At 41.4% G+C, this 14,884-nt stretch overlaps 1 protein-coding gene and 1 non-coding gene across 2 annotated transcripts; one reads left to right on the top strand and one right to left on the bottom strand.

Moving 5' to 3' along the window:
• Window positions 1-758: 758 nt before the first annotated feature.
• On the bottom strand, window positions 759-865 carry LOC144999230 (small nucleolar RNA R71). The gene has a single exon (XR_013660748.1). It is a non-coding gene; the product is annotated as a small nucleolar RNA R71 (small nucleolar RNA).
• A 944-nt stretch (window positions 866-1,809) lies between these two features.
• LOC145045454 (uncharacterized) lies at window positions 1,810-2,472 on the top strand. Its single transcript, XM_078993777.1, has one exon. It carries the CDS (start codon window positions 1,810-1,812, stop codon window positions 2,470-2,472), a length of 663 nt encoding a protein of 220 aa, XP_078849903.1.
• Window positions 2,473-14,884: the final 12,412 nt, after the last annotated feature.

Genomic DNA, 14,884 nt, shown 5'->3' with positions numbered 1-14,884 from the left:
CAGACTCGGCGAGTACGTCGCTGTTTGCAGTTTTAATTTTTTTTTTGTTCTTTTTACGTTTTTTTGTTTTGGTTACAGTTGTTTCATGACCCCGAGGATCTGATACACCTCTGATCCATCCTCTTGAAGATCCGGAATCCGCACTAAGAAGGAGCAAAGGCAAAACCGTTGGAGAATCCGCTTCTTCAAAGAATTCACCACTCAAAAACCTCAATTATGTTTTCAGCAAGAAGAGGAACAACAAATCAGGAGCATCTAGTGCCTCTTTGACAATCAAAAATCTAATTCAAGAAGACACCGAGTACAAGACCGAGGAAGAGGAAGAACCCACATACGAGCACAAATCCGAGTTTGAAGATGATTTAGCTACCGCTATGGCTAATATCGATGAAGTCCCCATGGGGGAATGGAAGAAGAGGATGTGTGATGACACCGGCCTGGGACTTGTGCAGCCCGCAATTCCTGCAACCGCTACTTTCGAGCTAAAGGTCCATATTCTCGCTCAAGTCAAGGAGATTCCTTTTTATGGGAAAGACCACGAAGACACCTACAAGCACTTGGATGAAGTAAATGATGTGGCTGACTACTTCAATGTACCAAATGTGCCTCGCAAGACCCAACTACTTCGCATGCTCCCAGTCACCTTCAAAGGTGCTGCGAAGGATTAGCTCAAGTCACTTCCTCCCAGAACGGTCACCACATGGGCCAAGATGAAAGAGGAATTCATAGACCACTTTTGCCCGCCTTCCAAGATAGCTAAGTTGAAGAAAGCCATCATCAACTTCGAGCAACAACCCGGCGAATCTCTTTATGAAGCTTGGGAAAGGTACAAAGGTTTGCTTAGAAATTGCCCACACCATGACCTTAATAGCCAACAAGAGGTCTCCATTTTCTATGATGGAGTCAATGTCACCACAAGGCAATTGCTCGATTCACAAGGCCCGCTCACCAGAAAGCCGCCTCCGGTAATCAAGGAGTTAATTGAGGAATTCTCTAAGCATTCTAGAGAATACCACAATCCGAGAAATGAAGTAAGTTGGGGAGCAGTGAACTCAGTGAATGATAGCATAGCGGTGGTAATAGCTAAGCTCGATAGTCTAGATAGAAGGATGACAAAAATGGATCAACAATCCATGCTATTCGAGTTGGATGCGAGAATTGTAGAGGGCCCCACCTCACCAAGGATTGTGATTTGGACGAAAATGGAAATAAGAAGGCTCAAGTGTTTTACTCAAGTGGCGATAGATATGACGAGAATTGGCGGAAACCGAATAAGGAATGGCTCCCATACGAAGAATATAGAAAGGCTAAGGAGCATAAATACAAGCAGAAGGAGAGGGGATTCTATCAAAAGGAAGAACCGGTAATGGAAAAGAAAGCCAATTTAGAAGAAATACTCACTAGATTCATAGCCGCGTCCGAAAAGAGACACAATGATCACGATGTAGCAATGCACGAGACCAGAAATATGTTAAGGAATCAGCAGGCATCCATTCTCAACATTGAGAAATAGCTGGGACAACTTGCACATCAAGTGAATGAAAGAAGATCGGGTCAACATCCAAGTAACACCGAGAATAATCCAAGAATGGAAAATGTGAGTATGGTAACTTCCAGCTGTGAAAAAATTTTCACACAGGCACAGAGGGTCTCCAATAGCAAGACAGAGAATACAGAAGACTCGGCTCCAGCTAAACCGACCCGACTCGCCGAGTCCCTCAAATGGACTCGATGAGTTCATGCGTACATGACAAAACTAGCATCCCCTTAAAGCCATATAATCCCCCTCTGCCATTCCCAATCAAAGCCATGCCTGTGGAAAAAGTTGAAGCTTATAAAGCCTTTATGAAGCATGTTAAAGCCCTCCAAGTTAATGTGCCATTTGTAGAAACAATGCTCACAACACCCAAGTACTTCAACTTACTAAAAGGTCTCTTTGCTGCTAGGAAAGACTTGGCTGAAGTCGCGGAGATAATGTTGAGTGAGTTACCCGAAAAGAAGGGCGATCCGGGAAGTATCATAATTCCGTGCGAATTTGGAAATGCATTTGTCACTCAAGCATTGACCGATTCGGGTGCAAGCATCAACCTGATGCCTCTCTCTTTCTTCAAGAAGCTGAACTTACCGGAGCCAAGACCAATAAACATGAAGATCCATTTAGCTGACAAGACGACAATTCATCCAAGAGGAGTTTGCAAGGATCTTCTCATTAAAGTTGACAAGTTCATCTTTCCAGTAGACTTTGTGGTGCTAGATATGGAAGAAGACCCCAAAGTTCCAATTATTTTGGGGAGGCCATTTTTAAACACCGCATGTGCTTTAATTGATGTATGTGAGTCTACACTAACATTAAGGGTAGGAGACGAGTCAACGGTATTTAAAGCTATACCAGAAGCCAAGCAAGAAGAGAAACGGAAAAAAGAGATCTCATTTATCGGTTTAGATGATGAGATACTACAAAAAAGAACTTGAACTTTTGCAAGAAAGAGATCCAAACAAGTTTTTGCTACCTTCTGGAGAGGATGGAGATGTTAACAAGGACTTGGAAGAGATAGAAAAGCTACTGGAAGGAGCCGACTTGGAAAACACAGAAGACATGGTGAAATAGGATCCGACTCGCCGAGTCACCTTACTGGACTCGACGAGTCCAGTCGAAATTACCAACAACTTAGACGACTTAGATCTGCTTGTTGCTAATTCTCTGCATATTCTGGGCATGGATATTTTTCATGATTCATTAGAAGAACAAACAGTAGGCGGAGAAACAGATACTAAAGTCCAACACGTCCATATAGCATGTCTTGATGCAATTCTGCTTGTAGATGGGTTAACACAGAAAAACAAGAGAAGGCAATGGATAGGAGAGTGGAGGCTGATCAACCATTCATTACCAAACCTAGAGCACGAACTTTCACATAATATGAAGTACTTAAGTTTGATGAAAAGGAGGTGAAAGAGAAGGAGAAAAAGAATGGGGTGAAGAAGAAAAAGATGAGAAAAGAAGCCCAAGCAGCTGAGGATGATGCTGTAAAAAAGAAGAGAGAGGAATTAAAACGGGCTTATAAAAAGAAGGTTCACGCTTACAAGACAAAGTACAAAACACAAAAGATTAGGTTTGTATTTCCGATGCTGGAAGATGACGAGACGTAGACGGGAAGGAGTCCAGCTAACGACTCCTTAAAAAAGAAGCACTTGGCGGGAGGCAACCCGTTATTTAGAGTTTGCTTTCTTTTACCTTTTTTAGTTTTGTTTGCATTTTTTTCGTTTTTAGAATTTCAATCTTCCAATTCATCGGACATGTCTGCTTGAGAGTGCGTATGGACTAAGTGTGGGGTGACAAACATTTTCTTTCCTAAATAAATGGCAAAATTTTATACTTATCAGCAAGAGACTCGCCAAGTCTGACCATGACTCGACGAGTCCCTGTAGATTTCAGAAGAAGGATAAATTCGCGACCAGACTCGCCGAGTCCGAGACTGACTCGACGAGTCGGTCTTATTTACAGAAAAAAATAAAAACAATTTTTACAACCGGTAATTAGGGTTTTAACCTTAAGGAAATCAGTTTTCACAACTCACTCGTCATGTGCCTCCTTTCCAACTCTCTCTCTCTCTCTCTCAAGCATTCATCGTCTTCTTCAATTGTTCTTCAAGTTTTCAATTTCTATCACAAAAGGTAACTAATTTCTTCCTATTTTCTATTAAAATCATGGTTTTTAGATGATCTAGGGTAGTAATTTCATATCAAGCCCGATTTTGAAGAATAGTAAATTTCTAGGGTTTTGATTTTTCAAAAAAATATGTTGGTTTGCATGATTATTCTTGCCCTAATACCTTATAGAAACATCCCTGGACAAAACCCGTGAGTTTATTTAGAGATTTAGAGGTTGAACTTTGACTGACTCGTTGAATGACTCGCACAGTCATTGCGACTCGCCGAGTCGTTCATAGACTCGACGAGTCGAGTCGGGGACACAGATGTTACGTATTTTAATGATTTTCTATGTTTTCCTAGGTTTTGTATCTTCGTTTTGCAGGAAATGTTTCGCAGGGGACAAAGTTCCAGTGGACACCAAGAAGATTTTCCTTGGTTAAATTTCCCGCAAATCGAATCCGCTTCTACCATGATGAGATGGAAGAAGAAATTAGCTGACGTCAGGAAGAAAGAAATTTATGTGCCCAACCGAATTGATTCGGGTTGGTTGCAAAGTGTGCGATATGAAGAGGAGTTGGCTCCTTATCTTTTAAAGGAGTTTACTTACGAGGGGGAGACGATGGTTTGTGATGGGTGGAGCCGGATCTTCCGTATTCAAGAGCCAGTGTATTGGGAGCTTTGCCTGGAATTTTTTTCCACGGTATCTTTTAGTGGGGGGAATGACTGCTATCACCCGACGAGTGTTAATTTTTGTCTTGGGGGCGAGTTTCATCGTTGCTCCGTGGTTGATCTCGCTTGTCGGATGGGTATTTAAGACCGGTCATTGGTCTCGACCGCTATTTTCCATGCATTTATGGAACAATCTCACAAAGTGTTCCCCGATGGAGTGACGAGCACGGGTTAGTGGAATACAATTTCCAACAAAGTGTACATTCCGAAGTCAGCACAGGAGGGAAGCATTCGTTCGCCTACACACCGCCTTATTCATCGCCTTATTTCCACCACCATTAACCAAAGAAAAGATGATGACAAGGTTTCTAACCTTGATGTCTTTTACTTATGGAGCATTATCACACCAGAAACTTTATGTAATATTCATTGGTGTTTGGCTTCATATTTGGCTGAGGGTGCGGTCAAAGACCGCAAGACATCGACGATTAATGGTGGTATGTTTGTCACATGGCTCGCCAATTCTTTTGGGTTGATGACCCGTGGCGCGTGGAATTTCATGACTATGATTCCTACCCCTCCATTCAATCCCATTCTTTTTAGGAGGGCTAGGATCATTGAGGACTATGGTAGTGGTCATTATGCTATCCCGCATGATGATCCTGTTGTTGGTCCCGAGGTGCAAGGAAGGAGGGTCCGATCGAGGCGAGAGCGAGATGTAGAGGAGGAATCGCCGGTGATTTCGGTAGACAATGATGAAGTACCAATGGATTGGTACAATGTTGAGATGAGGCGGTTGCAAGATCAAATGGCGCGGGGTATCAACTTTAGCAATCAATCCCACATCCAATTATTTGACCACTTCAACATTCCGCATATCGATGGTGGTAACTTTCCGTATATTCCATCGTGGGATGACGTGATTAATGCGAGAAGGATTGGTGCGAGTGGAAGTGGAGCGGCACCGGAGCATGACGATGATGAGGAGGATTAGTTTATTTGTGTTTTTATTAAACAATTTTTATTTTTATTTTTGTTTTTATTTGGTGTGTTTGAAATTTGTTAAGACTTTTACTGTTTTGCTTGATGTTTGTTTGCATTAGTGATTTTCAGGATTGGATTAGGAGTGCTTGCATAAGAAGGGTTTAAAGTTATAGAGAAAAGAGAGTTATAACGAGTGAAAGAGAGACAAGGAAGGAAAGCGTTAAAGTCAAAGTGTCGAGTTCGGTCCCTAGGGACATGAGCAATTGAGTCTAGAAGTGAGGAGGAATTTAGAAGATTTATTAGAGGCTGGAACAATTGCAGAATATAATTTTTTCATCCAGTGGTCTACTCGTCGAGTGCACTAAGCTGACTCGACGAGTCACCTTGTATTCTCACAAATTCTGAGATGTCCGCGCTTATACTTGACGAGTCGCATATATGACTCAACGAGTCAATCATTTTTATACCAAAAGGACTGTTGATTTGATGCTGCTGAGTGTACCACTTGACCACTTATTCTTCCATATCGATTCTTGAAGATCTTACACTGTTTTACCTGCATATTTGGAGCTGCCACATGAGATTTTGATGCCCAAGTCATGGATGAGTTGTTTCCATGGCTAAAGTCAAATGAAGTTGGAGCTGGAAAGAAGAGTATCAACCTATCGACTGCTACCCGAGGGGAGTTTGTTCCAATTCTCTCTATATTTGCATTTTTCTTTTTTCATAGTATGCAATGAGGGCATTGCATAAAATAAGTGTGGGGTAGGGGGTTGGTCACATATTAGAAAATTTAGAATCTTAATTTAGGCTAATTTTAAAAAACTGTTGCATACCAAAAATATTACTTAGGGATTTAATTTAGAAAATTTTGGTAAAAGCAAATTAGGATTCCATGTTAGAATTGTGTTGATAATTGCATGAAAACCCAAATGCTTAGTTGAGCCTATACACGTTCTAGTGCATTTGTGGCTTCCTTATTCCAGTGAAATCATGAGACAAAAACACGACCCCGCTCAGCCTCAGGCATGCAATATGTTTAGCAGCCTAAACCTGAAATGTATCCAGGAAAATTATTATCGTTAGCCAATAAAGGTTGAGGTTGAGCGCCCCTGCTTAAACATGTAGGATTTTGAGTGAAAAAAGTGAGGAATACATGTTTAAAAAAAAAGAATTACAAGAAAAGTTGTAAGAATTTTGGAGCAAATAAAGTGAAGATCAAAATATCAAAATTCCATGAAATTCAAAAAGTTGAAGATACCAAAAATCAATCAATACAAGGTGGTGAATTCAAAGAGATCAAAGATCAAATTATCAAGGAAGTGAAGAATTTAAAAGAGCTCCATAGTGGTATCATAAATTGTAATTGTCTAGATTATGTATGCTTGGGTTGCTCAGCTAAAAATACTGTGAGGGTAAGAGGTTTTCAGCGGATGGATTCGGAGGGTTGCATAAAATGAGCATAGTTCGGGGTGAGTGGGCAAATGTTTATGAGGATTGTGAGTATTTGGAGTATGGGGGTTATTAGGAAAAATTTAGACACAAATGCATGCGTTGCGGTCTTGGCATAATGGCTGGGTTAGTTTGGAGTTGTCATATATGATTCCAATGTTTTAAAATTCAGTTTTGCTTGGGGGCAAGCAAAAGTCAAGTGTGGGGTATTTTGATATGTGCATATTTAGTTTGTATTAAGTATAGATTTTTCTTCATTTATTAGCTAACTTATTGCATTTCATGGACAAAAGCTACTTAAAAGTGTTTGAATTGTATTTTCAGTCCAAAAATGAAGCTCAGAAGCAAAAGGAAGCAGGAGAAGCGGTTAGGAGCTCGGGAATTGAATAAAGAAGAAAAACACCAAAAATAACTCCTACTCGGCGAGTAGGGTCGACTACTCGGCGAGTCCAAGTGAAGATTCGAGAAGATAACGACTCAGGAACCCATATACTTATCGCATACGGGGATTGTGAGATGGACTCGACGAGTTGGCACCTGACTCGACGAGTCGATGCGTGAATATAAAGATAACTTCTCAGATCGATGAAAAAAGACTTCTGGGACGATTCTTGAAAAATTAGCTGTGATTCAGAGGCCAGAGAAACCCTAGAAGACGAAGATAGAAGCTACAATTCACTCCCGAAGGAGATTTGAGGCAAATTTCATCATTCTACATAATCTTTTGTTTTCCATTATGGTTAGACAATTAGAATTCGTTTTTATGCTGTTATTTACTTCAATCATGAGCTAAAACTCTTAACTTCTGTTTGAGGATACAAAATTGAGACTATGGTTTGATTATTGGTAGGATTAATTTAATGTTGGTGATTTTTGTTATTTTAGCTTGCTAAAGAACCTTGTATGTGAATGATAACTAATTTTTCTGTTAATAGGAAGGTAATTAAATAGCATGAACATCGTTTGATTATCAACCTCATATACCATGTGAGTACTTTGTTATATGTATAGGATTAATGAACATGAAACTAGAATTAATAAGAAAATTAAGTAAATCCATGTGCAAGCTTGTGTGATGACCATCAACAAGAAGTTAATTAAAAGCCAAATTGGTTAACTATTGTAAGTCTAAAGTAATCCGAATAATTAATCTAGTGAACTAAATTGAATTAGACAACTGATCACTATTTAAGTTAGTTTATTTACTAAGGATTAGTGTAGTGAATGCGAACCTAGTCACTTGAATCAGTAACCAACAAAAGAGTTAAGCCATTGCACTATTACCTTGAAATCAACCATAGGATCAATTGAGTTGAACTAAACAAAAGTTACTTCGTGTTATTGAATCTATTTAATTCTTTGTTTTTCTAGTTTTTAGATTGAGTAATAGTTAGTAAGTTTCTAGTCTTGTAAAACTAGAGAAAACCCTCTACTTATTAATTAATTTAGATAGAATTACTTTTTAGTTTTAATTTGTCGTTCCCTGTGTTCGATACCCTACTTATTTGACTATACCACAATTGATAGGTCCACTGCCTTTGTGTGTTTATTTTACAACTAAAAGTAGGTTTAAAACTAAGTGAGTTTTCACACATCACCGTCGTTCTTGGTTTTGGGGTGTGACAAGATTCTTGTTGCTTTGGATTGTAATGTCTCACATCCTAGAACCCGGATTAGAAGGCTATTGATGATTTGAAGATTTGATGTTCACTTCTAAATATTTGTCATGCTTGAGGTTTTGTTCGTGATGTTGCTCTTTTGTACTTGAAGTCGGGTCATCCATTCCAAGCTTTGATGAGGAGAATGTTAGGGTGCACAGCTCTCCATGATATGTTGATTTAGAAAGATCTTTTCCTTATTCGATATGGAAAGACTTATGGGTTGAGCTAGCCTATAAATACTTGTTTAGTATTCATTGTAGTTTGAGAGAGCTCCCATTGTATAGATGAGTAGTTTAATCTATAAAGAAAGAGGGAGAGAGAGCGAGAGAGAGAGAGAGAGAGTATTGTATTCAAGCAAGCACATGCTTCTACAAATTTTGTACTACTCTATTATATATACAACTTGGGCTTAAATGTTAATTCGTTTCTTTCGATTATGCATTACTTCTAATAAAAAAATTTTCATTTCCATGGGATCCTACATCTAATAATCCAATTCAAAGCATGTAGTACTAAACAATCTCGTTTTTCATAAATGACATATACTTGTATTACAAAAGAAAACAAGTCTCAAATCACATGTTCCACATAGTCTATTTTCATGTGGAATAATAAGATGAAATAAGGTTAATCTACATAATGATTTATGTTAAAACATGTTCCACATAGTCTATTTTCTTGTGGAATGCGAAGAGTCAAGAAGGATAATCTAGATAAGGATTTACGTTAAAATAAAATTTAGACAAAACTACAAAAATGATCCAAGTGGTATGCATTTTTCCAGGTTTTGGTCCAAGCCCTGACTTTTTTGGTTTCATAGTCTTTTTGGGCTAGTTTCATTGTGTATTTGGTCCCTCGGTAAACTGAAATGACTGTAATGGCCCTCATGTATTTATCTTTCATTTTTTAATTTAATTATATATATATATATATATATATATATATATATATATATATATATATATATATATATATTAGTTTTAATAATTAAGAAATAAAGAGAGGGCCTACCCTCTCTCTCTCTCTCTCTTTCTATATATATATATATATATATATATATATATATATATATATATATATCCTCTTCTCTCTTTGTCATTCAACATAAATACTGATGAACTAGATGAAGATTTGGGTATGAACTAAATGATGTTCTTGGGTTCAGATTCAACACAAACGAACACAAGGATCGATAACAAATTATAGAGGCCATTACACTAAATTTAATTAGATAATAGGAACAAAGTGATGAATCAATCCAAATAGTGGGTGTGAATGAAGAACATAATAGAGAATAAAAAGAATCGAATCAAAAATTAAGAATAGGTTTATCAAGAAGTTTAAAATGATTGATGATTGATGAGATAATGGGGACTGATTTATACAACATGACTAATTGTGTCGGTGGCTGTGTGCAAAACTGTAACATCCGAAAAACACAACCAATTTAAAATTTTCAAAACAACCCGATTTTCATTAAAATGTTTACAAAAAGGTTTTCAATACAAGTCATTAAAGTATTCCCAGAATCACATTGCTACAAAATCATAAGGAGCGGTATGATCGCGCCTTCGCCTTGCCACAGTCTCTTGAAGAACCTGAAAAACATTAAACCACAACTGTAAGCCCGAAAGCTTAGTGAGATACCCCCAAAATACCAACCACGTATACGCCCTTCCAGGCTACGACCTTCCGGTCCAAAACATATAAAACATACATAACATAACAGAACATAGAACAGCCATGCATGTCGGGTCTACCGTGTGACTGGTCCGCCGTATCGGGCCTTCAGTCCAACGGATCCATCCTCCAGGTCTAGTCATGTCCTTCGAGTCTACAGTGGGGTTGGTCCGCCCACATCGGGCCTTCAACCCACCTGGTCCACTCTTTGAGTCTACAGTGTGACTGGTCCGCCCGCATCAGGCCTTCAGTCGGCCTGGTCCACTCTCCGAGCCTTGGCACGTCTGGTCCGCCCTCGTGGGGCCTACAGCCTATCCGAACCGCTCGCTGGGCCTTCGGAACAACCGGTCCGCCTTGGGTATCTTGGCCTACAGCACAAAGCAGGACCCGCCTCAACCCATCTCCAGTCCAAACAACCATGTGCACAAAACATACATTCATATAACAGTCATAGTCAACAAACCGAGCAAGCAGATCACGTAGCATATCATTACCCTAACCGGGTTACCGACCTAACCGGTCACTAGCATAGCATCACTCTGTATATCGGGAAAACTGACCTTAGCAAGGCCTCCTAGCATGTACCATCCTAGCTACCAGGATGCAGACACATCAAACAATAACATAATAACCATAACCAAATCTCAATACAATAAAGGGCCAGCCTTGGTGCCTTAGACTCTGTTGATATAGTGAGGATAACTCACCTCGAAACTGTCGGCTGAAAAGATAAGATCCCGCTGCTCCAAACTCTGACACGAACTCCTCCACTAAACATCAAAACATACAACTCAATAAATACCCTTAATTACCAAAATACCCCTGGAAGACAACTGGTCAACCACGGACAAGTCAAAGTCAACCCCTGACTGACCCTACTCGCCGAGTCAACCCGATGACTCGCCGAGTCCATATGCTCAGAACTTCCTTCAATCAGCGACCCAACTTGCCGAGTCACCCCAAGACTCGTCGAGTCCAACAACTCTGAGTACACTCGTACCCAACTCACCGAGTCATCCCTTGACTCACCGATTCATCGACTCAACCAGAAATATTGGGACTTCCTCGACAAGACTCGCCGAGTCCAAGGCCATCTTCAACCTACTCGCCGAGTTGTTCTTCCAACTCGTCGAGTCCCAGGCCATCTTCAAGCAACTCGTCGAGTCCACCCATGTGACTCGTCGAGTACCACCAGTCTGAATCCATACAGAAGCATCTCAGGCCATGCAATTGATCCAAAACATAGATCCAACCTCCTACAATCCATCCATCACGTAAAGTGGCAAACTTTACGTGAATCTAACGAGATTTAAGCCATATTCACCTTAAAACCAACGTTTGGGACATGGTGACTTCACTAAGCACACAAACACAGGAACTTTAATGCACTCTAGGCTTTCAATATTCCAGATCTGAGGTAGCAACCTCAGATCTATCCTCCAAACTCCAAAACATTCCAAGACATACTCCCCACAAACCCCAAAATGATGAAACTAGGAATGCACAGCCTAAGGACGAAGATATTACCTCCAAAAGATGCCTCAATAGCAGCTAAACTCGAATCCAAGCAAAGCCCTTTGATCCAAGCCACTTCTCCTTCAAGATCTCTTCAAACAACACCTCTCCAAGCTCTAATTTGCTCCACAAATGATTTCTCCATGAATTTAGGGTTTCTGGAACTCAAGGGGGGAATAAGGGAGGCTGTGGAGGGGTATAATGCTCTTTATATAGGGCTCAACCCCGAAAATTTGGGTTTTCTCCATACAGCACCTACTCGCCGAGTCCATCCTAGGGACTCGCCGAGTAGGCCACTTGACACGCGACCATGACCGCGACCTGACTCGCCGAGTCTATCCATGGACTCGCCGAGTCATCCTCTAAAAATTACACTTTTAGCCCTTCAACTCTACTCTTGCGATTCTGGGATGTTACAAAAACATTCAACTCCACATCTCTTTCCTCTGTTCTAAAACCTGCAACTAAAACCCACCAACCTTCAATTATGACTTCAAATCCACATATACACACATACTTAAAATTAAAAACACACTTTAAAAAGACACCCATGTTTATTAATCTTATATCAGTAGGATCTTTTTAAACCATGAGTATTCTTATAGATTTATCTCGTTGGGTGGTGGCTATCATTTATGCTCTAGCATAACCATCACAATCAAGCGCCAAAGTGGAAGGGGTAATGGCAAGTAAACTAAACCAAAATCAATAACCAAACGCAAACATGTTTCCATAAAATCGAAGTGATGGATTTGATGAAATCTAAGGAAGGAAGAAGTGAGAACAAGACCAGGAACCAGATTAGAGTTTGCATTTGGTGGTGGTAGACGATTCCATGGCGGAGAAGTGGGAACTAAACCAGCATGTATCTTCATTTTTTATATACAAATCGATCCATTGAAAATGGGGAATTTCACTGGTGAGTTTTGGGGGGAACGAGGTGGGGGATGAAGCCTCCATTACCAGAGAAGATCATCGAGAATTATGTTTAGAAGAATAGGGATGGGTAAGGTGTCACACCCCCAAACCAAGGATGGCGGAAACGTCCGGGGGTGGATGACTTCATGTAGAGTATCACAAAAATGAGTATAATAGTGCTCAAAGTAAATACAACCAACACAAACTAGGAATGCACAGCCTAAGGATGAAGATATTACCTCCAAAAGATGCCTCAATAGCAGCCAAACTCGAATCCAAGCAAAGCCCTTTGATCCAAGCCACTTCTCCTTCAAGATCTCTTCAAACAACACCTCTCCAAGCTCTAGTTTGCTCCACAAATGATTTCTCCACGAATTTAGGGTTTCTGGAACTCAAGGGGGGAATAAGGGAGGCTGTGGAGGGGTATAATGCTCTTTATATAGGGCTCAACCCCGAAAATTAGGGTTTTCTCCATACAGCACCTACTCGCCGAGTCCATCCTAGGGACTCACCGAGTAGGCCACTTGACACGCGACCATGACCGTGACCTGACTCGCCGAGTCTATCCATGGACTCGCCGAGTCATCCTCTAAAACTTACACTTTTAGCCCTTCAACTCTACTCTTGCGATTCCGGGATGTTACAATTCTCCCCCACTTAATTAGGCTTCGGCATCTCATCTTCAAATTACTTCCCACGATGCACCACTTGACCTTGACCGAACCAAGTCCCTCAAGGTACAACCATAGAACCAGAAGCTCACTTTCTCCTTCCATACGGTGTCCCCACCACCTACTCAAACCGGGCACCAACTGTACCCTCCGATAACCACGCTCGACAACCGAGAATTACCCATCGGATTCCCAATCCGAATTCCACTCTATCCATCCCATGCCAACCGAAAGACCCATTCCTCCATTTCGGAGCAACTCCCCCGAGTTCTCCTCTCGCAATCACACACACATGCTGATCTAGCTCTAGCACCCTCAGGTGTGGATAACCTGATATACTGATGATATCCTCAAACATCCTTCCAGGATGAACCACTGATACATACCCAGAACCCTGATCAGAATCTCACTGAGAGTCCAAGACTCTTTCTCTGTATCCCTTCCGAACCCCTCTCCCTGGCTCTACGTCGCGGTATTCCCTCCGCGCCCAGAGCAACATATCAAGTCGAATGAGCTTTTATTCTACCGCCGCAACACGCTACTCAAAGACCATCGACAGACCACTCCAATCATAACTCTACACTACCGCTTTCACTTCCGTGAATTCGCACTCCCTTTTGGGATTTCATTCCTCCCTCTTTCCTTACCAAGGAAACCGCTTGTCCGCTCAGTCACCATGGCAGGCACTATGGTGCTCATCCCACGCTACACTACCTCTTTAAAGCGTACTCAACATCCATGCATCACCACTACTCTGACTCTCATCACAGGGACTCTCAAGCCCATGCACTACCTTCACTGCTCAAGATCGCTACCCGGGGCCAGACCTCCCAATGTAATCCCACTGCAGCATACGCGACCCATAACCTCGAACCGATCCAACAATACTCGCAGAGTCTTCAGCATGACTGGACCGCCTCCCCAGGCCTTCAACCAATCTGGACCACTCTCAGAACCTTCATCCAATCTGACCAGACCGTCCTCCGAGCCTTCGGTCTGACTGGTACGCCTACCGGCCTTCAGTCTATCCGGACCGCTCAACTAGCATTCATCACTCTGAACCATCCCTTCGGGAAATCCTCCCGTGCATACCGTTCTAGCCCTCTAGGGGTTCCGAACTCTATCTCCATCATACATACTCGATCCCGGCCTACTCCCATGCCTTCCTCAATCAACTGCTCTAGGTCTGTATTCCGCCCCGCAAGCCTGTTACTCACCCACACGAGCCTGCTCTCGACTGATAGAAATACCGCTGAATTTCCCCAAGCAGCTAAACAACCTCTCAGGCCCAACGATCATCCGGAGAATTTCCAATTCTTCCCCACTTAAGACACTGACAGTTAGTCACCGGTTGCCATCACCGATCTCCCCAAGCAACCTTGCAGGAATCAACACATGCACTCAAAATGTTTTTTCACCAGCGCCAACAACTTTCATACAAATCATGTTCCCACGCTGCACAACCCGCTCGAAAGGAACCCAATCTTCAACTATCCATTCCTCAAACTGCAGAATCTAACTGGCCTTCAAACCAACGCCGCATCCGCCACCAATCCTCACAAAGATAATCAACGATATCTCGACGTACTAATCCATAACCATAACGATCCTTCAGGGAACAAAAGATACTAAAACGAAATCTCGATCACAACTCGCCAAACCCTCAAGGAACAACGGATA

This window comes from Lactuca saligna, chromosome 5, assembly GCF_052625555.1.
Source record: "Lactuca saligna cultivar CGN05327 chromosome 5, ASM5262555v1, whole genome shotgun sequence".
In the NCBI taxonomy this organism is placed as follows: Eukaryota; Viridiplantae; Streptophyta; class Magnoliopsida; order Asterales; family Asteraceae; genus Lactuca; species Lactuca saligna.
Note: the sequence above shows the minus strand (reverse complement) of the source record. Positions and strands in the feature narration are given on the sequence as shown.